Source organism: Pseudopipra pipra, chromosome 26, assembly GCF_036250125.1.
Source record: "Pseudopipra pipra isolate bDixPip1 chromosome 26, bDixPip1.hap1, whole genome shotgun sequence".
Classification (NCBI taxonomy): Eukaryota; Metazoa; Chordata; class Aves; order Passeriformes; family Pipridae; genus Pseudopipra; species Pseudopipra pipra.
In genome coordinates, this window is record NC_087574.1 from 5,086,526 (window position 1) to 5,109,215 (window position 22,690).

The 22,690-nt window shown below is 60.6% G+C and overlaps 3 protein-coding genes and 1 non-coding gene across 5 annotated transcripts; 1 reads left to right on the forward strand and 3 right to left on the reverse strand.

The window, feature by feature from the left end:
* Window positions 1-547: 547 nt before the first annotated feature.
* PSMB3 (proteasome 20S subunit beta 3) lies at window positions 548-3,328 on the reverse strand. The gene is made up of 6 exons (XM_064636877.1): window positions 3,123-3,328; window positions 2,778-2,962; window positions 2,289-2,396; window positions 1,565-1,742; window positions 1,227-1,321; window positions 548-667 (listed from the first exon to the last, which is right to left on the reverse strand). The coding sequence occupies exons 1-6, from the start codon at window positions 3,123-3,125 to the stop codon at window positions 619-621; spliced, it is 618 nt and encodes a 205-aa protein (XP_064492947.1). The 5' UTR covers window positions 3,126-3,328; the 3' UTR covers window positions 548-618.
* Window positions 3,329-5,155: 1,827 nt separating this feature from the next.
* Window positions 5,156-5,229, reverse strand: TRNAN-GUU (transfer RNA asparagine (anticodon GUU)). Its single transcript has one exon. It is a non-coding gene; the product is annotated as a tRNA-Asn (tRNA).
* A 2,183-nt stretch (window positions 5,230-7,412) lies between these two features.
* Window positions 7,413-19,452, forward strand: PCGF2 (polycomb group ring finger 2). Of its 2 annotated transcripts, none has more exons than XM_064636873.1 (10): window positions 7,413-7,497; window positions 10,930-11,069; window positions 11,324-11,420; window positions 13,818-13,873; window positions 14,302-14,352; window positions 14,429-14,537; window positions 15,001-15,049; window positions 15,205-15,303; window positions 16,204-16,284; window positions 17,258-19,452. In XM_064636873.1, exons 2-10 carry the CDS (start codon window positions 10,958-10,960, stop codon window positions 17,573-17,575), a joined length of 972 nt encoding a protein of 323 aa, XP_064492943.1. In that variant the 5' UTR covers window positions 7,413-7,497; window positions 10,930-10,957; the 3' UTR covers window positions 17,576-19,452. The 2 variants fall into 2 exon arrangements, with proteins under 2 accessions (XP_064492943.1, XP_064492944.1); XM_064636874.1 differs by lacking the exon at window positions 7,413-7,497 and adding an exon at window positions 7,960-8,310.
* CISD3 (CDGSH iron sulfur domain 3) lies at window positions 18,144-21,273 on the reverse strand. Its single transcript, XM_064636879.1, has 2 exons — window positions 20,937-21,273; window positions 18,144-20,365 (listed from the first exon to the last, which is right to left on the reverse strand). Exons 1-2 carry the CDS (start codon window positions 21,117-21,119, stop codon window positions 20,186-20,188), a joined length of 363 nt encoding a protein of 120 aa, XP_064492949.1. The 5' UTR covers window positions 21,120-21,273; the 3' UTR covers window positions 18,144-20,185.
* Between the last annotated feature and the right edge of the window lie 1,417 nt (window positions 21,274-22,690).

The following is a 22,690-nucleotide window of genomic DNA, read 5'->3' on the forward strand; positions in this document are numbered from 1 at the left end:
TGCCATCAGCCAGGGAGGTGTCCCAGACGGGGCAGCACCAGGGGGATGCTTTAAACTGCCAGAGGGAAGGAATTCCTCCTTGGGAGGGTGGGGAGGCCCTGGCACAGGTTGCCCAGAGAAGCTGGGGCTGCCCCCGGATCCCTGGAAGTGTCCAAGGCCAGGTTGGATGGGGCTTGGAGCAACCTGGGATCATGGAAGGTGTCCCTGCCCATGGCAGGGGGTGGCACTGGGTGGGCTTTAAGGTCCCTTCCAACCCAAACCATCCCATGATTCTTTGGACCACAACTGGAGAAGCCTTTTTACAGTGCCTGTAAAATGGGGGGGCTTCAGTAAGAACTGATTTTACCAGGTCCTGGCTCCCAGAACAAATGGATTTGTCCCACTCCACGAGCTGCAGCTCAGCCCTTCACATCCAGGTGCTCTGAGGGGATCAGTGCAGGTGGCTCAGAGGGAAAGGCAAACTCTGCTCCCACCTAAAACCTGAGCTGCTCCTCAGGGCTTTGGGGAGGAGAACTTGATCCTCGTGTTCAGACCAAGCAAAGGCAAGTTCACTCCAAGCCAGAGGTTTATTTTAAAAAAGTCCCAGGAGGGGTGTGACACGGGAGCAGCTGTGCTGGGCTAGTCCATGCGAGCCTTCAGGGTCCTCGTGGTGATCTTGTCTTTCTCTCTAGAGGGGGAAAGAGAGAAGGTTGTTAATAAATCCACGTTTAGTCCCCACATGCAGCCTGTCCCTCCCTTAGGAAGCTGCAGGTGCACAGGCAGGCTGGGTCACCTGAACTCAAGGTGGCTGTGACAACTGAGCAAACCCCCTCCTGCTCCCCCCCAGGGGAGCTCCCGGGTTTGGAATGCTGCAGGGAAGGAAAATAAGCTGCTTCAGGAGCCAGTTTAGTTGCAGAGCTGGGAGTTAACACTGCACCCAGCTGAGGCAAAGAGCATCCTCTTGGCCACTGCTACCCGTGTGTGAGGGACCATGCTCTCCCACATCCCAGTGGGAATGCAGCCAGGGAATCCCTGTGCAGCAAGAATCTGACTCCAGGCTTCACTTCTCCTGCAGTTCAAGCAACAGGCACTCAAATAAACACACTGAGAAGGAACAAAGCATTTCTAAAGACACCGGTGGAAGGGAGCAGGGTTAGGGATACCCTGGAAACCAATCCCTGCAGTGAACTGGGTGCAGAGCTTGTTCAGTTCTCCCCCTGTTGCACAGGGAAGGGAGCAGCACTCACATGATGTGAACCACCACCCCCATCCCAGATATGGCATCTCTGTCCACGGCGTTCAGCATGGCCTGGGAGATCGTCTCGAAGAGGTGGTCGGGCTCCTGGGGAACAGAAGCAGCAGAAGTTGGGCTAAAAGCTGCATGGGATTTGGTCCAAACCCCCAGTTTTCATCCAAGACCCTGCAAGACTTTTCCCTCAGGCCGTTTAACCCACGGCCTCCCCTCCCGAGCTCCTTCGGGAAGCGCCGCAGGACGGAGCTTCCCACGCAGCCCACGTGTCCCGGCTGCCCAGTGAACCCAGGAGGGTGAATCCATGAATCCCAGGTGATCCCAGCCCTGGCTCACCATGTCTGGCTCCCAGAGGGACTCGCACATCCCGTACATCTGCTCGGAGCAGGTGCCGCTGACCACGAAGTCGTCGGTGACCATGGGGCAGCCGATGAGGTCCAGGGAGCAGATGAAGGGCTCGTGTGTCACGGGGTCCAGCCCAGCAATCACGGGCTCTGTGTAATAGGGGCCAAACCTGGGGGGAACAGACGGCTCAGAGCCGGCAGGGACCCCCCAAGGACCATCCATCCAGCTCCTGGCCCTGCCCAGGACACCCCACCAATCCCAGCCTGTCCCTCAGAGCGTTGTCCAAACGCTCCTGGAGCTCTGGCAGCCCAACCACCCTTTGGGGGAAGAACCTTTCCCTGAGATCCACCCTAGCCCTCCCTGACACAGCTCCAGCCCTTCCCTGGGTGCTGTCTCTGCTCACAGAGCAGAGGTTGGGGCTGCCCCTTGGGAGGAAGCCGTGGCAGCCCTGAGGTCTCCCCATCAATGCAATCCCACCTCCCACATAAATATCCAGACAAGGAAAACATCCCACAGCTGCTTTTAGGTGGGAGAACCTTCCAGGGCAAACTGGAAGCACCCTGCAATGGTTTTGGCAAGGCAAACAGGACAAGCATCACTAAATTATCCAGCCTCCTCTGGCCACACCACGAGCAGCTGTCACAGGAACTCCAAAACCAGCTCCAGGGACCTCAGCCTTCCCTGACAGGGGACAGAGGATCTGCCTGGGAGTTACCGTCTCTCGTAGAGCAGGTTGGAAACCATGCTCATAAAAGTCTGGGGCTTGATCTGCCTTCCCTCCTTCAGCTCGTAGAGATTCAGCCTGAACTTCAGCCTCTGGGCGCTGCAAGAGATGAGAAGTGGGATTAAAGCAAGGCAGGTTGGTTTTCCTTTCCCCTTCACCCAGGCCTGAGCTGTTCTGCTGCTGACAGACACCAGCACCCGAGGCAGGTGGTGCACAAACAGCTCTTCTTCTGTCTGAACTTCAGTTTTAGTAGTGATGTGACCTTAAATCACATGCAGGATTTATTTAAAAAGCTCTCACAGAAGGGAGACCAAAACCAGGAGTGCTGGCACATATTACATTACATTACATTACATTATATTAATTATGTACGTTATCCCCTCCTTATGAACACACACAGATACTTACACCCAGCACAAGCTGCCCCTCGGTATTTATTGCAAATAAACGGGAACACGGGGCCGGGAGGGCCTCACTTACACCGTCTGCACGTCGGTGGCCAGCCCTGCCAGCCCGATGTAGAGCCTTTCTCCCATGGGGAAGATCTTCTGGAAGTCGGTGGTGACGGTCTGCGCCTGGATCCCGAAGCGCCGGTCGGCGGCGATGGCCACGCAGCCCTTGCCCTTCATGGCCATGACGGCCCCGCCGTTATAGGACATAATCGACTGCAAGGGAGAGCTCAGCGGTACCGCCGGGGCCGCCCCGGCCCGGGGCCCGGCCCCGCTCGGCCTCGTGGGCTTTGGCTACGGAACGACTCGGGGGAGACCCCCGGCCTCCCGCCCTCCTGCCTCCCCCGGGCACCCGCGGGCACCTCCCGGACCTCACCATGGTTGCGGCAGCTCGGATCCCGCTCAGAGCTCGCTCAGACCCCGCTCAGACCCCGCTCAGATCCCGCTCAGGCCCGGCTCAGGCCCGGCTCAGACCCCGCTCAGACCCGGCTCAGGCCCGGCTCAGACTCCCCTCAGATCCGGCTCAGGCCCGGCTCAGACTCCCCTCAGATCCGGCTCAGGCCCGGCTCAGACGCTCCTCGGGTACTGCCGCGCCGTTGGTCCCGCCCCCCGCCGCTCCCCATTGGCCGCCGCCGCGGCCTCGCGCCGAAGCGCCGCTCGCGATTGGCGGGACGGGAGGACAAGCGAGGAGCTGATTGGCTGAGGGGGAACGGGAGGGAGGGGCGGGGAAAAGTGAAGAGTCACAGCGAGAGGGGAATGATGGGAAGGGGGAATGGAGGGACCGGAACGGAGGGAACGGGAACGAAGGGACCGGGAACAGGGGGAGGGGGAACGAAGGGACCGGGAACACTGGGATGGGGAACGTGGATCGGGAGCAGCGGAATCGGGAACAGCTGGATCAGGGGGAACAGCTGGATGGGGGAACAGCTGGAGCGATGGGGGAACAGCTGGATCCACAGCTGGAGCAGGGGGGCACAGCTGGATCAAGGGGGCACAGCTGGATCCACAGTGGCACAGCTGGATCCACAGTGGCACAGCTGGAGCGATGGGGGAACAGCTGGATCAGGGGAACAGCTGGATCAAGGGGGCACAGCTGGATCCATGGTGGCACAGCTGGATCCATGGTGGCACAGCTGGATCAGGGGGAACAGCTGGATCAGGGGGAACAGCTGGATCAGGGGGAACAGCTGGAGTGATGGGGGAACAGCTGGAGTGATGGAGGAACAGCTGGATCCATGGTGGCACAGCTGGATCCATGGTGGCACAGCTGGAGCAGGGGGAACAGCTGGATCCATGGTGGCACAGCTGGAGCAGGGGGGCACAGCTCCGGGTTCACAGGGCCATGGCACAGCTGGATAAGCCGGTAGGGATGTGGCACTGTCAGAACATGGCACAGCTGGATATATCGGGATATCAGCTGGATTTCAGGCTTCGCACCCCCACCGTTTGGGAGCCAGGGACAAACCCTAAACTCTTCCTCTGGGGCAGGGCCAGCGGGGCTGCCCAGAGGGAAAACACCTCTTTGGAAAGGGCCAGCACCAGAGTCTCTCTGTGGAGTCAGGGATCATCCAGGGGAGGGGAAGGACACGAGGCTGGGAGAGTGTTCTTTATTCCGGGGGGAATTCTCTCTGCAGAGCATTGGATTCCCTTCCTCACCCACCGGCTCTGTCCTGGAGGAAACAGGATTAAATGTTTCATTTTGGGGAGTGAAGTTGTGCCAAAGGGAAAGAGATCCATGTGTTTGGAAACAGCCCCGGTTCCAATGGAAACCTCTGTCCCGGGCTGGGGCTGTTCATCCATCCCGGGACCAAGTCCTGGAAGCACAGCCCGGCCTGTGGCTGTTTTAAAGTTCGTTTTAAAGTGTATTTTTAAAATGTTTTCCGCTGTAAAATGTTTCTGGCAGAAGTCAGAGCCCACATTCTGCCTGGTGGGAACATCCCGGGCACTGGGGAGAGACGGAGCAGCGGAGCCAGATGGGAATAACAGGGATCTTCCCAGCATGGCTTTGTGCCCTGAATTAAACCAGAAACATCGTTATTTCTGTTATGAAAATAAAACCAGGGCAAGCAGGGAACGTAAATAGATTTTACGAGAGTTTTTAAGGGGGGGGAGCTCAGCAAACGCAGATTTTTGACCCACTTCAGCTTATTTTTAAGGCGAAACATGGAAAATCTGGATGGAAAGAGGCTTTTAAGCCTCTGCTCCGATTTAATGTCCCTGCACGTTATGGGACACTGAGGTGCAGAGGGGCCGATTTTGTGCACGGCAGGGGCTGCTTCACTCTCATCCAGCGCCTCGGAGGGAGCCGGGAACCCACGGGCAGCACCGGGGCCGCATCCTGCTCCTGGCTCAGTCCATCCCGGGAAAAGAAGAGAGAGGGGAAAAAATAAGGAGGTAAAAGGGTGGCACCGTCCCTGGGTGGGCTCGAACCACCAACCTTTCGGTTAACAGCCGAACGCGCTAACCGATTGCGCCACAGAGACCGCGCTGCGAGCGCCGCCGCGCCCGCCGCACTCGGCCGGTGACGAGAGAGCGGGGCCGGGACACCGGGAACCGGGATAACGGGGGTGGGACACCGGGAATAGGGATAACGGGGATGGGGAAACCGGGAACGGGGATAACAGGGATGGGAAACTGGGAACAGGGGGACCGGGGCCGGGACACCAGGAACGGGGATAACGGGGATGGGGGAACCGGGAATAGGGGCAGTGGGGATGGGGAAACCGGGAATAGGGGTATCGGGGATGGGGGAACTGGGAACAGGGGTACCGGGGCCGGAACACCGGGAAAGGGGATAACGGGGCTGAGGTACCGGGAACGGGGATAATGAGGCTGGGAAAATTGGGAATAGGGATAATGGGGCTGGAGGCACCGGGAACGGGGATAATGGGGCTGGGAAAATTGGGAATAGGGATAGTGGGACTGGAAGCACCGGGAACGGGGATAACGGGGCTGGGGAAATCGGGAATAGGGGTACTGGGGCTGGGGAAACTGGGAACAGGGATAATGGGGCTGAGGAAACTGGGAATAGGGGTACTGGGGCTGAGGGTACTGGGAAACCGGATACCGGGGCGGGGAAACCGGGAATAGGGGTACCGGGGCTGGGATACCGAGGCTTCAGGCACCAGGATACTGAGATTGGGTGTACCGGGAATCGGGATACCCACACTGGCAACCGGGGCACCGGGGCTGGGGGGACCGGGAAGCGGGGAACTGGGGCTGGGGATAGTGGGAAGCAGGGCACCGGCACCGGGAACCGGGATACCGGGACTGCGGGCACCGGGAACTGGGATACCGGGAAAGGGGGCACCGAGCCCCTGGGACATCGGTGCGGGTACTGGCGCTGGGAACGGGCGCATTGGGCACAGGGACACCGGCAACAGGCACCGGGATACCGGGCACCGGGAATAGGACACCGGGACACCGGCACCGGCACCGGGCGGGGCCGAGGGGACGCGCGTGGGCGCTGCGTGACACCGGTACCACCGGTGCCACCGGTACCACCGGTACCGCCGCGTGGGCGGCAACCCCCGCCCGCTCCTCTCCCTGCCCCTTTCCCCCTCTTTTAGTTCTTACCCGCTTTTCCCTTTTTTTTTTTCTTTTATTCTCTCTCCTTCCCTTTTCCTGCCTTTCCCCCCTTTCCCACGTCCTTTACTTTTACCCCCTTTTTTCTTTCCTTTTCTCATATTCTTTTTTTTTCTTCTTTCCCTTCCTTTTCCTTTTTCCCTCTCTTTCTCTAATTCCCCTGTTTTTCTTCCATTCCTTCCCCGTTTTCATTTTTTCCTTCTCTTTCTCTAATTTTCCCCAGTATTTTTTCCCTTCCTTTCCCCTTTCTCTAATTTTCCCCACCTTTCCCATTTTCCCCTTTCTCTAATTTACCTTTATTTTCTTCCTTTCTTTTTCCCTCCTTCCTTTTCCATTTTCCCATTCCCTAATTCCCCTCTATTTTTCTTCCGTTTCCCCCCTTTTTTCCTTCCCCTTTTCCATTTCCCCCTTCCTTTCTCTAATTTCCCTCTATATTTTTTCCTTTTTTTTTTTTCCGTCCCATTTTCCATTTCCCAAAATTCCCTCTATTTTTCTTCCCTTCCTTTTTCCCCCCTTTCCCTTTGCTTTCCCCTCCCTGCCGAGCACCGACAGTCCCGGGGAAGATCCCGCATGTCCCGCGTCGCCTCCCGAGCGGGAATTGCCCTATTTGGGACCCCGAATTCCCCGGGGCTGGGGGGTCCCGAGGCATCACCCGAGCGGAGAAGGGGGGACACAGGGACCCTTTAACGGGGAGCGGAGCTGCCGCCGGGCACCACTCGCATTTTGGGGCCATTCCAGCGGTTTTTGGGGCGCTCTCATTTCCCCCCCGAGCACAACATGGAGGGAGCGGCGGGACCCTCCGCGACCACCGGGGCGGGGTGGGGACGCGGGGTTTTGGGGAGGGGGGTCCCCCCAATCTCGGCCCCTCATTCCCCTCCTCCGCAACCCCCCAAAGGAATGAGGTCACGTGAGGCGGGCGGGGCCTGGCGGCAGCTGGAGGAGGGAAAAAAATAAAAAAAAAAAAAAGAAGGGAGAAAAAAAAATAAAAAAAAAAAGGAGGAGGAAGGAGGGAAAAAAAAAAAAAAGGGAGGAAAAAAAAAAAAAAGGAGCGAGAGGGAAAAAAAAAAAAAAATAAAAAAAGGGCCGCGGCGGCCGCAGCGCGGAACCGAGCGGAGCCGCGACGAGCGGCGGGAGCGGAGGGGCGGCCGCGGGGCCGCCGCCACCAGGTACGGACCGGGCCCGGTGCCCCCCCCGCCCCCGGCCCCGCCGCGGGGCCCCCCCGCGCCCGCCTCGCCCCGCGCTCAAAGATGGCCGATACCGGGCCGCTCCCCCCCTTTGTGCCCGGGCACCGGGACCCCCCCTCCGCCGGGGCACCGGCAGCGGCGGCGGAGCCCCGACAGCCCCGGGGGGAGGCCGCGGCCGCCCCGCTCCTTCCCCGGGCCCCGCGCGGGGCGATGCGGGGAGCGGGGGGGGCGCGGCGGGAGCCCCCCCGGGGCGGGCGGAGGGGCCGGGCCGGGCTGTCACAGCCGGCCCCGAGCACAAAGGGGCTGCGGGGCACCGGGAACGCCCCGGGGACACCGGGGCTGCCCCGAGCCCGGGGGGGGGGAGGGTTTGGTGTCCCCGAAACGCAGCGGGAGCTGCCGGCGGTGAACGCCCCCCCCCCGGGCACAGCGCGGGGTCACGCGTGTCCGTGTCCACCCCGTGTCCACCCTGTGTCCACCCCGTGTCCATCCCGTGTCGGTGCCCACCCCCTGCCCGTGCCCCTCGCGGGTCTCTGCCCGTCGCGGGTCCCTGCCCTCCGGGTGTCACGCACCGCGGACACGTCCCACCGCCGGGACCTGGTGTGTGTGTGTGTGTGTGTCCCTGCGTGTGGACACGCGTGTCCGTGCCCTCCCCGCGGGGCTTTCCATCCCCGCATCCCGGTGTTTGCCTCCCCGGTGCGCGGGTCCCGCATCCCGCCGGCAGCGGGCGGGGGGTCCCGGCGGGCGCTGTCGGTGGGCGCGGGGGCCGCGCTCCGGGGCCGTCTCGTCGTGTCCGCGGTGCGTGGGGGGCCCCGCGGGGGTCGTGCGGGGGGTCGGGCCGTGCCGGGGGGGAGCCGTCCCGGTGTATTTCCCGACCCCCGCGCTCGCCGCCGCCGGAGGGTCCCGCGGGGAGGGGGGGCGGCCGCTCGGGTCTAAGTTACCGGTGACTTTGAAACGTCCTTCCCCACGCGTGCCGTGGCCGGGAGGGGGGTTTGGGGAAGGGGAGGGGGGGCACCGTGCCGCGCCACCGCCCACGGAGACAAAAGACCCCGGAGGTCGGGGCCGGGGGCGCGGGAGCCGCTCGGGAGCGGGGCGGGGGGTGCGGGCGCTGCCGGCGGGACGGGGCGGCCCCGGGGGCTGCGGCGGGTCCCGGTGCGCGGGGGGGCCGGGGCTTTGTTCGCCCCCGCGGCAGGAAATCGCCGTGGTTATCACCGGGTTTATTAGAACCGGTTTGCGCCGGTGGCTCGGGCTCCCCCCTCCCGCCGAGCCCCGGGGCCGCCATTGGCGCCTGCGAGCGCCGAAAGCTGCAAAATCCCCCCCAAAATGCGTCCGCGGGTCCCGCGGCCCCGCGTGGGCAGCCCGGTCCCGTGGCAGGGGGGGGCTGGGGACAGGGGATTGGGGCACCCCCAGATGTGAGGAGGGGGCTGGCAGTGGTCCCCCACATCACTGGCGGGGTGTGGAGGACTTGGGGGCACCTGCCCGGGGGCAACAAGGGACACACCCGGGGGCTGTCCAGGGGGGAGAGCTGAGCCTGAGGGGGTGGGGAGTGGGGCTTCCCAAACCCACCAGCGCCCCTGGCCCTCCCCTGCCTCTGGAAGGGGATCCCAGAGCTCGGCTTGGTCACAGGAGTGTCTCGAGGGCCCCATCCCGATGGTGTCCCATCCCTGCAGCATCTCCATCCCAGTCCCAATGGTGTCCCATCCCTGCAGCATCCCAGTGGTGTCCCCATCCCTGCAGCATCTCCATCCCAGTCCCAGTGGTTATCTCCATCCCTGCAGCATCTTCATCCCAGTCCCAATGGTGTTCCATCCCTGCAGCATCTCCATCCCAGTCCCAGTGGTGTCCCCATCCCTGCAGCACCTCTATCCCAATCCCAGTGGTGTCCCATCCCTGGTGCAGGTGTACCTGTGTACCTGTCGGAGGGGGGGATACATGTGTGTAAGTGTAGCCTGTGTGTACGTGTGTGTACAGGTGTGTACAGGTGTGTACAGATGTGTACATGTGTGTACAGGTGTGTACATGTGCATACAGGTGTGTACGTGTGTGTACATGTGTGTACAGATGTGTACATGTGTGTACAGGTGTGTACAGGTGTGTACAGATGTGTACATGTGTGTACAGGTGTGTACATGTGTGTACAGATGTGTGCATGTGTGTACAGGTGTGTAGGTGTGTGTGCATGTGTGTGCATGTGTGTACAGGTGTGTACAGGTGTGTACATGTGCATACAGGTGTGTATGTGTGTGTGCATGTGTGTGCATGTGTGTACAGGTGTGTACAGGTGTGTACATGTGCATACAGGTGTGTAGGTGTGTGTACGTGTGTGTGCATGTGTGTACAGGTGTGTACATGTGTGTACAGATGTGTACATGTGTGTACAGGTGTGTAGGTGTGTGTGCATGTGTGTACAGGTGTGTACAGGTGTGTACATGTGCATACAGGTGTGTACGTGTGTGTGCATGTGTGTACATGTGTGCACATGTGTGTACCTGTGTTACACACGTGTGCCTCCTCTTGGTGGGGGGTGGGTGCCCACGGGGGTGGCTGTGGGTGCGCCCACGCTCATTTACACAATCCCAGGGATCCTTCTCCCCTCTCCCCCTCTCCTCGGATGGTTGTAATAATATTCTGGCTCCTCTCCAAGTATCGGGGTTGCCATGGAAACAATAAAACTGCAGCGATTTCGGGCTCCGCCGTCTCCCATTGTAAACGTGGAAGCGCTGGAGCGGGAAGGCAGCGATTCCCGGTGTCCTCAGCCCCTGCTGGGGGACACTGCCCGTGCCCCTGGGCTCACCTGGCCTGGCACACCCTCAGGGGTTCTGGGCAGGGGCAGGTGGCCAAAACAGGGGTGGGGGGTTTCTATGGAAACCGTGGGATGGTGGCTGGAAGCACCTTTTCCATGGACCAAACCCAAAATACACTTTGTGTGTGTGCGTGTCTGTGTGTCTGTGTGTCTGTGTGTCTGTGTGTCTGTGTGTCTGTGTGTCTGTGTGCCTGTGTGTCTGTGTGTGTCTGTGTGTCTGTGTGTGTCTGTGTGTCTGTGTGTCTGTGTGTCTGTGTGTCTGTCTGTGTGTCTGTGTGTGCACACATGGGAGCTCTGGGCGAGGGACTGGCTGACAGGGGGGATTTGTCCCCACTCAGAGGTGTCTCAGCACCTTGGGGACCCATTTGGGGACCCCAGGGAGACACAAGCATGAGGCAGAGGGAGCTGGGCAGCGCTCGGAGGGAGGGGCTGCACGGGGGGAGATGTGTTGGGTGCTGCTTGTGCACCCCCAGGGCTGGAGGGGTGCAGGGCTGAGGGTGCCCCGGTGCTCCCAGGGCTGAGGGTGACACTGGATTTGCTCCCTGAAGGGCGAAGTGAGCCCTGCAGGTCCCAGCCTTGCACAGAGCTGCCGTTAAGGGGGGGTTTCCCTGCAGGGAGGACCCGCCGTGGTGCTGCTCCAAAATGCACAGGACCACCAGGATAAAGATCACCGAGCTGAACCCCCACCTGATGTGCGCCCTGTGCGGCGGCTACTTCATCGACGCCACCACCATCGTGGAGTGTCTGCACTCCTGTGAGTGTCCCGGGCCCCCACGCTGTGCCCAGGGGTGCCCTGAGCCCCCCAAAGGCTGGTTGTGCCACACCAACCCCCTCCCGTGCTGCCTAAACCTGCCCTGCGTCCGTGTGGGGCTGTGGGGTGGTGGAGGGGGCTGCAGCGGGCAGGGGTCCTGTCCCCCAGCCGGTGTGGGGGCCTGGGGGTGCCACTCTAGGCTGGCACAGAGGCTCTGCCCCCTCGTCCCTCTGCTCACACCGAGTCTCTCCCCACAGTCTGCAAAACCTGCATCGTTCGCTACCTGGAGACCAACAAGTACTGCCCCATGTGTGATGTCCAAGTGCACAAAACCAGGCCCCTCCTCAGCATCAGGTGAGCTCGGGGGGCTCGGGGGGCTCCCCGTGTCCCTGCAGCCTGTGCCCGCTCTGGGGTGCAGCCCTGAGCACCTGGAGGGGGGAATGGGGCTCTGCCCCAGCCCCCCCTCACAGCACAGACCCCCTGCCCCGATCCCACCCCTGTGCCAGCGGGGATTTGGGGGCTGTCAGGGTGGGAAGGGAATGGGGACAGTGGGAAACACCAGCATTGGGGGGACAGGACTTGGGGACATCTCTGTGGCAGCAGGAAGAGGCTGGGACAGGTGCCCTGACCCAGACCCATCCCAGACCCATCCATCCATCCACCCACCCATCCACCATCCATCCATCCACCATCCATCCATCCATCCACCCACCATCCACCCATCCATCCATCCATCCACCCATCCATCCACCCATCCATCCACCCATCCACCCATCCATCCATCCATCCACCCATCCATCCATCCATCCATCCATCCACCAATCCATCCATCCATCCATCCATCCATCCATCCATCCATCCACCCATCCATCCATCCATCCACCAATCCATCCATCCACCCATCCATCCATCCATCCATCCTTCCATCCATCCATCCATCCTTCCATCCATCCATCCATCCATCCATCCACCCATCCATCCATCCATCCATCCATCCATCCCTCCCTCATCCATCCATCCATCCACCATCCATCCATCCATCCATCCCTCCATCCATCCCCACAGTCCCCTGTGCTCTCCACCTCCCTTCCCTGTCCCCTGTGGGGTTGGTGCCCCGGGGGGTGCCGGGGTGGCAGTGCCAGGGTGGGCACAGGTGACAGTGATGGTGTGAGGTGGCAGTGCCAGGGTGGGCACAGGTGACAGTGATGGTGTGAGGTGGCAGTGCCAGGGTGGGCACAGGTGACAGTGGCCCTGTGAGGTGCCTGTGGCTCTGTCACAGCCCCAGCTGGGGAGATCCAGGCCGGGTTGTGGAATTGCAGGTGGTTGGCATAGAAACCAGGGATGCTGTGATGCATCACCCGGGCCCTTCTTTCCCCTGGGTTTGTTTTTTTAGCCTCTTCCCTGTAAATCCATTTCTGTAGTAACACTTTTTTTGCCTCTTTTTTTTTTTTTTTCATTTTTTTTCATTTTTTCCCTTTCTGGTTCACTATGAAACATTTACACTCGGGCTCCCACGGCTCCTCCAACACATCCCTGGCTGCACATGCAGACGGATCCACCGGCGCCGTGCCCACGTGCCCAGGCCCTGGGTGCCCTGGGGACACTTTGTTTGGTCCCAGAGTAGGGAAAAACACAGGGAGAACTTAGGGGGGGGGTGGTCCCGTGGGGGCCTGATCCACAGGAAAACCCCTGCCCCGTTGCTTCCCAAACCAGGTGCCAACACCGGGGTGTGATGCCACATCCCCCGTGCCCACCCCAGTGCCACCACACTGGGCTTGTTGGGGCTGGCTGGTGGCAGAGCTGGGAATTCAGCAGCTGAGGGCTGATGTTACCTCGGCTTGCTGTGAGTTATGAAGTGAATTCTCGGGGTATTTGTTGTAAATAAAGTCACAGCAGGGGCCTTGTGAGAGGAGTGACGTCACCGAGGAATTCGGGATGAAAGACGTGGCTGGGCTAAAAATAACTCGGGGCACAGTCGTTTGTTTGCCTTGCAAATAAAGGCCTTATTATGAAATGGAAATAATTGCGGGGATAATTGACTTTTCACCAGGCCCACTGCTCCTGCTTTGCTTTTGAGGTGTTAAAATGGTGCCACGTTCCCCCGCCTGCAGGTTCCAGCCTTCCAGCAAAATCCCGCCTGAGGATGGGGCTGGAGCTTCCCTGGTTCCTCAAGTGCTTTGGGAGATCCTGCCTTGGGATATTCACATTTTAGGGAACCCACTTTCCCATAGAACAGCCCTGGCAGTGGGCACTGCCCTGCCTTCCTTCCCACGGAGGGAAATCAAAGCCTGAGCCCTGGCGCTGCTGCTCCAAAATAAATCTTTGGAGTCCAAAAATAAAATTGGATGCAAATATAAACTTGCAGAAACATTTGCTGATCTTAGATTTGATTTTTTTTTTTTTTAAATTCTCGGTGTGTGTTTTTTGTGATTGTTTTGACTGCTGAAACGGCTCCTGGCCCCGACTCCTGCTGTCATCATTCCCAGCAATTACAGGGATTTTTGAGATGGTTTTCTTTCTTTTCCCAGAGTTAACCCTTTGTGGTCAGGGTGGGGGTTGTGGGATCGCTGTGGGATGGGGATTTGGGGCTTTGGGATGTGGAACTGGGGATTTGGGGCTTTGGGATGGGCGTTTTTCAGGAGGGAGATGGGGGAAGGAGGGAGCACGTGGTGCAGCTTCCAGTAACCCTGGGAATAAACTGCTCCCTAATCCCGCTGATTTCTCTCTCCTTTCCTATTTCCCCCCTCCCAGGTCGGACAAAACCCTTCAGGACATTGTGTACAAACTGGTCCCGGGGCTTTTCAAAGGTACAGCCACGGGCAGGGGGGACTGGGGGTTTTTGGGGGACAGGAACAGGGACAGCGGAACAATGTGTGTGTGCACAGCCAGGGATGGGCTCATCCCACGCTCCGGGGGCTGCCCTGAGGGGACCCACGGGATGCAAAGCTGGGAGCAGGAGCCTGGATTTGCTCTCCAAGTGCCCCCCCGTCCTTGTGGGGGGGAAAATTGTGGGGTCTGCGGGTGTGGGGGGGCTGAGGAGCAGCTGAGCTGCCGGAAAGGCTTTGTCACAGCAGCGGCTCTGAGGGTTTATGGGTTGATTGATCCTGCTAAAGCCGCTGCTCCCCGGGGGGGGGCACTGGGCAGTCTGGGGGCTCCTCTCACACCCCACTCTTTGCCCCCATCTCTCCTCGGAGAGGTGTTTTCCCCCCTCACCCTCCTCCTCCTCCTCCCTCAGATGAGATGAAGAGGCGCCGCGATTTCTACGCCGCGTATCCCATGGCCGAGGGTGAGTGTCTCCCCCCGACCCCCGCCGTGTCCCTCCCCTCCCTCTGCTCAGCCCCTCCCTCCCTCTGCTCCCGCAGTTCCCAACGGCTCCAACGAGGATCGAGGGGAGGTGTCCGAGCAGGACAAGGGGAACCTGACGGACGACGAGATCGTCAGCCTGTCCATCGAGTTCTACGAGGGCTCCAGGTACCACTTTTGGGCTCCTCCCAAACCTCTGCCTGGGTTTGGGGCTTGGGAAGAAACTCCCACCTTCTCTCCCCCCTCTGGCACTGAGATCGTGGAGTCACAGAATGGTTTGGGGTGGAGGGGACCTTAAAGATCCCTCATTGCACCCCCCTGCCATGGGCAGGGACACCTTCCATGCCAGGCAGGCAGGGAAGCTCTTTCCTGAGAGCTACTGTGTTCCTGGTGCTGGTGGTGGCCTCTGAGGATGCCACTGGCACCCGGAGCAGCGTTTTGGGAGGAGTCAGTGGTTGCAGGGGCCTGGATTGGAAATGGGCATGGAAGTGGTTGGGGGGGTGAAGCCACAGCCTGGCTGAAGGTCACTGGGTGTCTCCTCCATGGACAGCCCTTCTGGGGGGTTCTTCTTCCTCTCCACCTCTTCATTCCTCCATAAACTTTGTCCTGTGTTTCCTTTCCTCCCCCCCAGAGAGGAGAAGAAAGGCACCGTCGAGAACGGGGACCTGGAGAAGGAGAAGGTGAGTGTGGTGGGACTGCGACACGGGGAGCTCCGTGTCCGGCTGCCCCCGGGGCTTTTGGGGTGCGGGGGGGGCACAGGAGGGCACCCCAAAAGGGTCGAGGGCACCTCCTCGACCTGCCCGGTGGCCTCAGCGACGTCTCCCCCCGGCCCCAGAGCAACGGGCTGCGGTTCCTGCGCTGTCCCGCGGCCATGACCGTCATGCACCTCGCCAAGTTCCTCCGCAACAAGATGGATGTACCCAGCAAGTACAAGGTGAGGGGATCCCCGGGGGTGCCTGGGGGGTGCTGGGGGTGCCTGGGGGGTGCTGGGGGGTGCCTGGGGTCTGCTCATTGCCCGGATTTCACTGTGCCCTGGTGGGCTCGGAGGGGCCGGGGCAGGTTTGGCCTCCCCGTGTTGCAGCCCCGGCTGCAGGTGCCGGGTTCTGCTGCCCCCAGACAGCTTTGCTCTGCCAGCCTGTCCCTGGGGCTGCATCCAACCTTTTCCTGGGGCAGGATCCATCCTTTCCCTGGGGTTGGATCCATCCTTTCCCTGTGGTTGGATCCATCCTTTCCCTGGGGCTGGATCCATCCCTTTCCCTGGGGCAGGATCCATCCTTTCCCTGGGGTTGGATCCATCCTTTCCCTGTGGTTGGATCCATCCTTTCCCTGGGGCTGGATCCATCCCTTTCCCTGGGGCAGGATCCATCCTTTCCCTGGGGCTGCATCCATCCCTTTCCCTGTGGTTGGATCCATCCTTTCCCTGTGGTTGGATCCATCCTTTCCCCGGGGCAGGATCCATCCTTTCCCTGGGGCTGGATCCATCCTTTCCCTGTGGTTGGATCCATCCTTTCCCCAGGGCTGGATCCATCCTTTCCCCGGGGCAGGATCCATCCTTTCAGGCCTGTTCCATGGAACCAGGAGCCCCGGGAGCCCCCGGCTCTGTCGGAGTCACTCGGGGACAGCGACCCCCTGACCCCCCACGGGTGGCTCTGTGGGGTTGGCAGTGCCTCTGTCCCCACCCCGACCCCCTGGCCCCCCACGGGTGGCTCTGCGGGGTTGGCAGTGCCTCTGTCCCCACCCCGACCCCCTGACCCCCCACGGGTGGCTCTGTGGGGTTGGCAGTGCCTCTGTCCCCCCCCGGGGCCCTGACGGTGTCCCCGTGTCCCCTGGACAGGTGGAAGTGCTGTATGAGGATGAGCCCCTGAAGGAATATTACACCCTGATGGACATCGCCTACATCTACCCCTGGAGGAGGGTGAGCGGGGCTGCCGTGGGCACACTGCTGCCATGGGGGGCTGTGGGGTGCTGTGGGGTGCCATGGGGTGCTGTGGGGTGCCATGGAGTGCCTGGGAGTGCTGTGGGGTGCTGTGGGGTGCTGTGGGTCCAATGGGGTACTGTGGTTGCTGTGGGGTACCATGGGGTGCCATGGGATGCTGAGTGGTGCTGTGGGGTGCCATGGGGTGCCCTGAGGTGCTGTGGGGTGCTGTGGGTCCAATGGGGTACTGTGGGTGCTGTGAGGTACCATGGGGTGCCATGGGATGCTTTGGGTTGCTGTTTGGTACTGTGGGGTGCCATGGGGTGCTATAGGGTACCATGGGGTGCTGTGGGGTACTGTAGGGTACCATGGGTTATGGTGGGATGCTGTAGGATGCCGTGGGGTGCTGTAGGGTGCTGTAGGATGCCATGGGGTGCTATAGGGTGCTGTAGGGTGCTGTAGGATGCCATGGGGTGCTGTAGGGTGCTGTAGGGTGCTGTAGGATGCCATGGGGTGCTGTAGGGTGCTGTAGGGTGCTGTAGGATGCCATGGGGTGCTGTAGGGTGCTATAGGGTGCTGTAGGATGCCATGGGGTGCTATGGGGTGCTGTAGGGTGCTGTAGGATGCCATGGGGTGCTATAGGGTGCTATAGGGTGCTGTAGGATGCCATGGGGTACCGTGGGATGCTGTAGGGTGCTGTAGGATGCCATGGGGTGCTATAGGGTGCTGTAGGATGCCATGGGGTGCTATAGGGTGCTGTGGGGTGCCATGGGGTACCGTGGGGTGCTATAGGTTGCTATAGGATGCCATGGGGTGCTGTGGAGTGCTGTAGGGTACCATGGGTTACGGTGGGGTACTGCAGGGTGCTATAGGTTGCTATAGGATGCCATGGGGTGCCGCGGGGTACCGTGGGGTACTGTGGGCACCACAGGGTGCCAGCCGTGCCCCTCTGCCCCCCCCTCCTTCCCCGCAGAACGGCCCCTTGCCTCTGAAATACCGCGTCCAACCCGCCTGCAAGCGGCTCAAGCTGTCCCACCCTGCCCCCTCCGAGGGCACCAACACCAGCGGCGCCTCCGAGTGCGAGTCGGGCAGCGACAAAGCTCACAGCCCCGCCACGCTGCCCGCCACCTCCTCCTCCCTGCCCAGCCCGGGCACCCCGTCCCACGGCTCGCCCAGCTCCGGCACCGGCGCCACCCTCAACGGCACCTCGAACTGCCACCCCCTGGCACCCACCGGCGCCCGGTGCCGCAAAACGACTGTGAACGGCAGCGCGGGCTCGGCCTTGACCTAAAACCCCGCCCGGCAGGGACTGCCCCGCCCCGGCTTTTCTTATGTAGATTGTTCTATACACAGACCTTATATAAATATATATGTTGTACATAGGGAGAGAAGAAAAAAAAAAAAAGAAAAAAAAAGAAATAATTATACATACTTATTTTCTATCGACCGAGCAGATTAATTTAAAAAAAAAAACAAACAAAAACAAAAACGCAGAACAAGACACAGGAATGTGGGTGGGTATTTTTTAAATGTTCTCTTTTTTTTTCTGTTTGTTGGTTCGTTTGTTTGCGGTTGGTTGGTTGGTTTGTTGGTTGGTTTTGGGGGTTTTTTTTTGTCATTTCTCGGTTTGTGGACTTTGGTTTCCCCTCCTGGGAGCTGCATGCCGGAGCTGGGAGCCACGCAGGTGCTGCCACAATTCCCTGTTTCCTCTCTAACGGTTTTCCCTCTCCTCCTCCTCCCTCTCTCCTCGCTCGGGGGACTCAGTGGGGACTCCTGGCTGCACAGGTAAGGGCCAAGCACAGGTAAGGGGCCAAGCACAGAAGCCAAAAACTGCCCCTCAGCCTCGCTGTGCTGGGGGGTTTTTTGGGGATTTTTTTGCATTTTTGTGTTTACTTGGGGGTTTTCAGGCGCACCTGGTGCCCGCAGCTGCCCCCTGGTCCAGGTGTCCCACCACCCCCAGCTTTGCCACGCATGAGTTTGGGTCTTTCTTTGCTTCCCCTGTGTTCTCTGGACACACAGTCCCCCTGTGTTTCAGGCTCTGGGCAGGCAAAGCCTCGCACAGACACTTCCCCTCCTTGCACAGTAAGTTCTCTCTTTGGGGTTTTATTTCCCAGCTTAAAAATTATCTCTGCTTGCAGCTTGCTGGCACTGGGGGTTGGAGGACAACCCTTTGGGGATATTTTCTCCTCCCTGGGGGTGCCAACAGCTCCAGGAAATTTGGGGGCATCCAAATGGTTGGGGGTTTCAAATCCAGGAGGGTGTGGGGACCCCCCAGGGCACTCATTTCAAAGCGTTTATTTTTTGGTCTCCCCCCCTCCCCACCGTCCTTCCCACCCTCTCCTCCTGCCCTCACACTGGGTTTTTAATAAAATAAAATACAAAAAAGCAGACTACAGTGCCTTTAGCCAGGAGGCTTCGGTGAGGGGCGAGTGTGGGAAGGTCCTGCCGTGCTTAGGGCGGGAGTGGAGCGGCCCCGAGGGGAGGGACCAACTTCCCACACGGACAGAAAAAAAGCACACGAGCCCCGGGGGATGCAGATCCCAAGGGTTCCTCTCCTGTCCTTGCTGGGGAGGGGGATGAAGGACACAAAACAATTATAGCAAGTGCCTGCAGCGCCCGACGGCCCCCAGGGCACGGTGAGAACCAAAGGAAGGTGGAATTGTAGGGACAGCCCCGACTCCCAGGCTCGGGAAAACACGGGATGTTGTTACTGTAGCTCTTGATTTGGGACTATTGTTTTTGGGAAGTGCTGCACCCCCAGCACGGACTCGGCTATAGCACAGCCCCAGGCGCTGGGGAGGCCCCGGGAAGGGTCCCCACGGGGCCACTTTTGTCTCTTGTCCCCTTCCCTGGGCTGGGGCTGGGCCGGGGGGCTCCAGGTTTTGGGGGGGCTCTGTTTGTCTCGACTTTGACCCCCCTTTTCTCCTTGTAAATAGGCCAGGCTGGACTGTGGGAGGCGGCTGCCTCGGGCTGGGGTTCGTGTGGGGCTGGGGAGGGGGTGGTCTGGTCTTGGTTTTCCCTCTGTGGTACAAACCCGATGGCTCTGTGTGTTTGCATCCTGTACGGCGTTTTAATGTCCTGTAAGATAGCCCGGTGTCCAGGTATTGTTCTTGGTTACACATTTGTATGGATACAGCTTTGTAAATGTAATAAATGCTGCAGACTGTCCTTCCCGCCTGCACAGGGGCAGCTCCTGGTGCCTCCGTCCCAAATCCCACCGGTCCTTCCGTCCCAAATCCCACAGGTCTCTCTGTCCCAAATCCCACAGGTCCCTCTGCCCTGCATCCTGCAGGTCCCTCTGTCCCAAATCACACAGGTTTCTTTGTCCTGCATCCCACAAGCCACTCCATCCCAAATTCCACAGGTCCCTCCATCCCCAATCCCAAAAGTCCCTCTGTCCTGCATCCCATGTGTCCCTCCATCCCAAATTCTGTGGGTCCCTCCATCCCAAACCCCACGGGTCTGACCATCCCAAATCACACAGGTCCCTCCATCCCAAATCCTGTGGGTCCTTCCATCCCAAACCCCATGGGTCTGACCATCCCAAATCACACAGGTCCCTCCATAAGAAATCCCATGGGTCCCTCCATCCCAAACCCCACAGGTCCCTCCATCCCAAACCCCACAGGCCCCTCCACCCCAAACCCCACAGGCCCCTCCATCCCGCATCCTGACGGGCACCCACAGCTCTGGCAGCGCAAAACCGCTCCTGAAAAACCCCACTGTCCACAGGATTCCTTCTTTCCCAGCTGCTGCTGCTTCGCTGCAGCTCCTCAGTAATTCAGATTTAATCGGGGTGGGGGCTCAGCATCTCCCCCCTCCCTCCGTGCCCACGAGTGGGACACACATCCCGGTGGTCCCGAGTGCATCCCGGTGTTCCCGAGCTCCCGTGGGCTCCACGTCAGGGCCGGGGGGTCGGGGGGGCCCCCTGCACCTCCTCCCCGTTGTGGGTGCCGTCGCAGTACGGGGGGTTCTGGGTGCGTTTGCAGCCGCAGAGCCGGGCGGGCCCGTCCTCCTGGGGGGTGAAGCGCAGCGGGGACATCCCCGGGGCCGCCTTCCCGTGGGAGCCGTCACAGAAGGGCTGCGGGCAGACGGGCAGGGGGTAAAGGGGGGTCTGGGGGCGCCCGGCTGCTTCCCCGCGGGGTGTGTGAGACACGGGGGGGCCGCGACCCCCCTCATCCCACCCACGGGCAGCGCATCCTTCGGGAACTGGGGGGGGCGGCGGGAGAAGCCAGGGAGGGAACAGCGCCTCGTGCCCCCTAAAAAACTCCAGTCCGGGACTGGGGGGGGTCCCTGTGGGGTTAGTCCTGCCCTGACCCCATCGGCATCCCCGCACATCCCAAGTGGAGGGAGCAGAGCCCCCGGACCCCCCTGGAGTCCCTGGACCACCACCAGCTCGCGGAGCCCCCCCGGAGCCCCCCATAGCCCGGAGCCCCCCGGAGCTCCCCGGCCCCTCCAGACCCCCCCGCTCACGGAGCCCGCCGTCATCCCGGAGCCCCCCGGACCCTCCGGAGCCTCCCATGACCGAGACCCTCCGGAGCCCCCCATGACCCGGACCCTCCGGAGCCCCCCATGACCCGGACCCTCCGGAGCCCCCCCATGACCCGGACCCTCCGGATTTCCCCGAGCCCCCCCGGTGCCCCCGGCCCGACCTGGCGCTTGCTGTGCCCGCACGAGCACCACGCGTACTTCTTGCCCGCCTTCAGCTCCACCGGGAAGGGCTCCTTGGCGGCGATCGCGGGCTGCGGGGGGGTCGCGGAGCGGGAGGAGAAGGGGGCCCGGCCCCGGAGCGCTCTCAGCAGAGCCCTGAGCGCGGCCGAGCCGAGCCGGAGCATGGTGCCGGTCACCTTGCCGGGCTCACCGCACCCCGGTCCCGGTGCCCTTTCCGGGCTCACCCCACCCCGGTCCCGGTCACCTCCCCCGGCGGCTCCTCCTCCCGCGTCGCCGGAAGGTTCGGGCCGGGCGGGCTCGGCGGGAGCGCCGGGCTCGGTGCGGGAACGTTCCACCGGGCGCGGATCCGCGGCTGCTGCCGGTGATGGTCCCGGTGATGCTGCCGGTGATGGTCCCGGTGATGGTCCTGGTGATGGTGCAGGTGATGCTGCTGCTGCTGGTCCCAGTGATGGTCCCAGTGATGCTCCCGGTGCTGCTCCCGGTGATGCTCCCGGTGATGCTCCCGGTGCCCAATCCCGCTGTCCCTCCCGCTGCGCGGTCCCGGTACCCGATCCCGGCTCCTGTCCCGGTGCCCCGATCCCGGTGCCAGTGTCTGATCCCACTCCCTGATCCCTGTGCCCCGATCCCGGTGCCAGTGTCTGATCCCACTCCCCGATCCCGGTGCCCCGATCCCGGTTCCGCTGCTGATCCCGGTTCCCGCTCCCGGTTCCCGCTCCCGGTCCCAGTCACGATGCCCGATCCCACTGCGCGGTCCCGGTGCCCGCTCCCGGTGCCCGATCCTTTTACGCGGTGTCGGTGCCCAAACCCAGCCCCCGATCCCGATCCCCGGTCCCGATCCCCGGTCCTGATCCCGGTCCCTTTCCCGGGGAAGGATCAGGATCCCCGGTTCCCGAGCCCTCCCCGTGCCTCAGCTTCCCCCGGGAGAACGGGGGGCGTGGAGCCCTTGGCTTTGGTGCTTCCAAGGAACAAACCCTCGGGAGAGGGGAGGACTGGGGAGCTGCTGGATGCTCGTGAGGTCAGCGAGTGGTTTTGTGCCCTCAGTGTGGGTTATCCCTGTTTTTTTGGGGAGGAAACCTTTCCACCAATTGCTCCTCCCTCGCCCTGGTCTCCTCTCATTCCCAAAGTGAACCCTCCCGGGGATCCCACTCCTGCATCCCGAGAGCATCCCTTGCTCCCGATGCTGCCACACATTCCCTATGGAAAGCAGGACCCATCACCTTTCAGGGAATTCATCCCACAGCCCCTATTTTCTTTAAATTTGCCCCTTTCTGCATTAAAAACTCTTTGATATTAATATTAATATTATTTATTATAATAAAGAACAGTCAAGCAGCGTGAAAAAAATATATCTTAGCTACATTACCTTAAATTGCCAAAAATATACACATTTTTCTCTTTTATTTAATTAAAAAAACCCCAAAACAAATCCAAAAAAAAAGACACATGCAACATACTAAATGAGACATCAGCATCAAAACGGGTAAAGAAACGTACCCCAGTGCAACTGAAACACAGATAATCTTTAGCTTTTCTTTTTCCTTTCTCCTTCTCTCCCTCTTTTTTTTCTTTTTTTTTTTTTCACAGGGATACAACTGGCGACCTTCCAGCAGTGCCCCCCTTTTCCCCTCCCCTCTCCCCTCAATCTGACTTTTGGCTCTGGGACAGGTTGAGGTGACAATTCCCAGGGATTGGGAGCCTTTGGAAGGTGGTGGAGAGATGTGTGTAAGTGCTTTAT

Bases quoted from the DNA above. Each gene is read 5' to 3' on its own strand.
- PSMB3 (XM_064636877.1), bottom strand. The intron at 1,743-2,288 runs GTAACTCCCAGG...TGTTCCCCCCAG, and splicing joins AACCTGCTCTACGAGAGACG to GTTTGGCCCCTATTACACAG. The intron at 1,322-1,564 runs GTGAGCCAGGGC...TCTGTTCCCCAG, and splicing joins CCCTCTGGGAGCCAGACATG to GAGCCCGACCACCTCTTCGA.
- PCGF2 (XM_064636873.1), top strand. From the start codon at position 10,958: ATGCACAGGACCACCAGGATAAAGATCACCGAGCTGAACCCCCACCTG. The intron at 14,538-15,000 runs GTACCACTTTTG...CCTCCCCCCCAG, and splicing joins GAGTTCTACGAGGGCTCCAG to AGAGGAGAAGAAAGGCACCG. The intron at 16,285-17,257 runs GTGAGCGGGGCT...CCTTCCCCGCAG, and splicing joins ACATCTACCCCTGGAGGAGG to AACGGCCCCTTGCCTCTGAA.
- CISD3 (XM_064636879.1), bottom strand. From the start codon at position 21,119: ATGCTCCGGCTCGGCTCGGCCGCGCTCAGGGCTCTGCTGAGAGCGCTC. The intron at 20,366-20,936 runs GTCGGGCCGGGG...GTCTGCCCGCAG, and splicing joins GCGGGCACAGCAAGCGCCAG to CCCTTCTGTGACGGCTCCCA.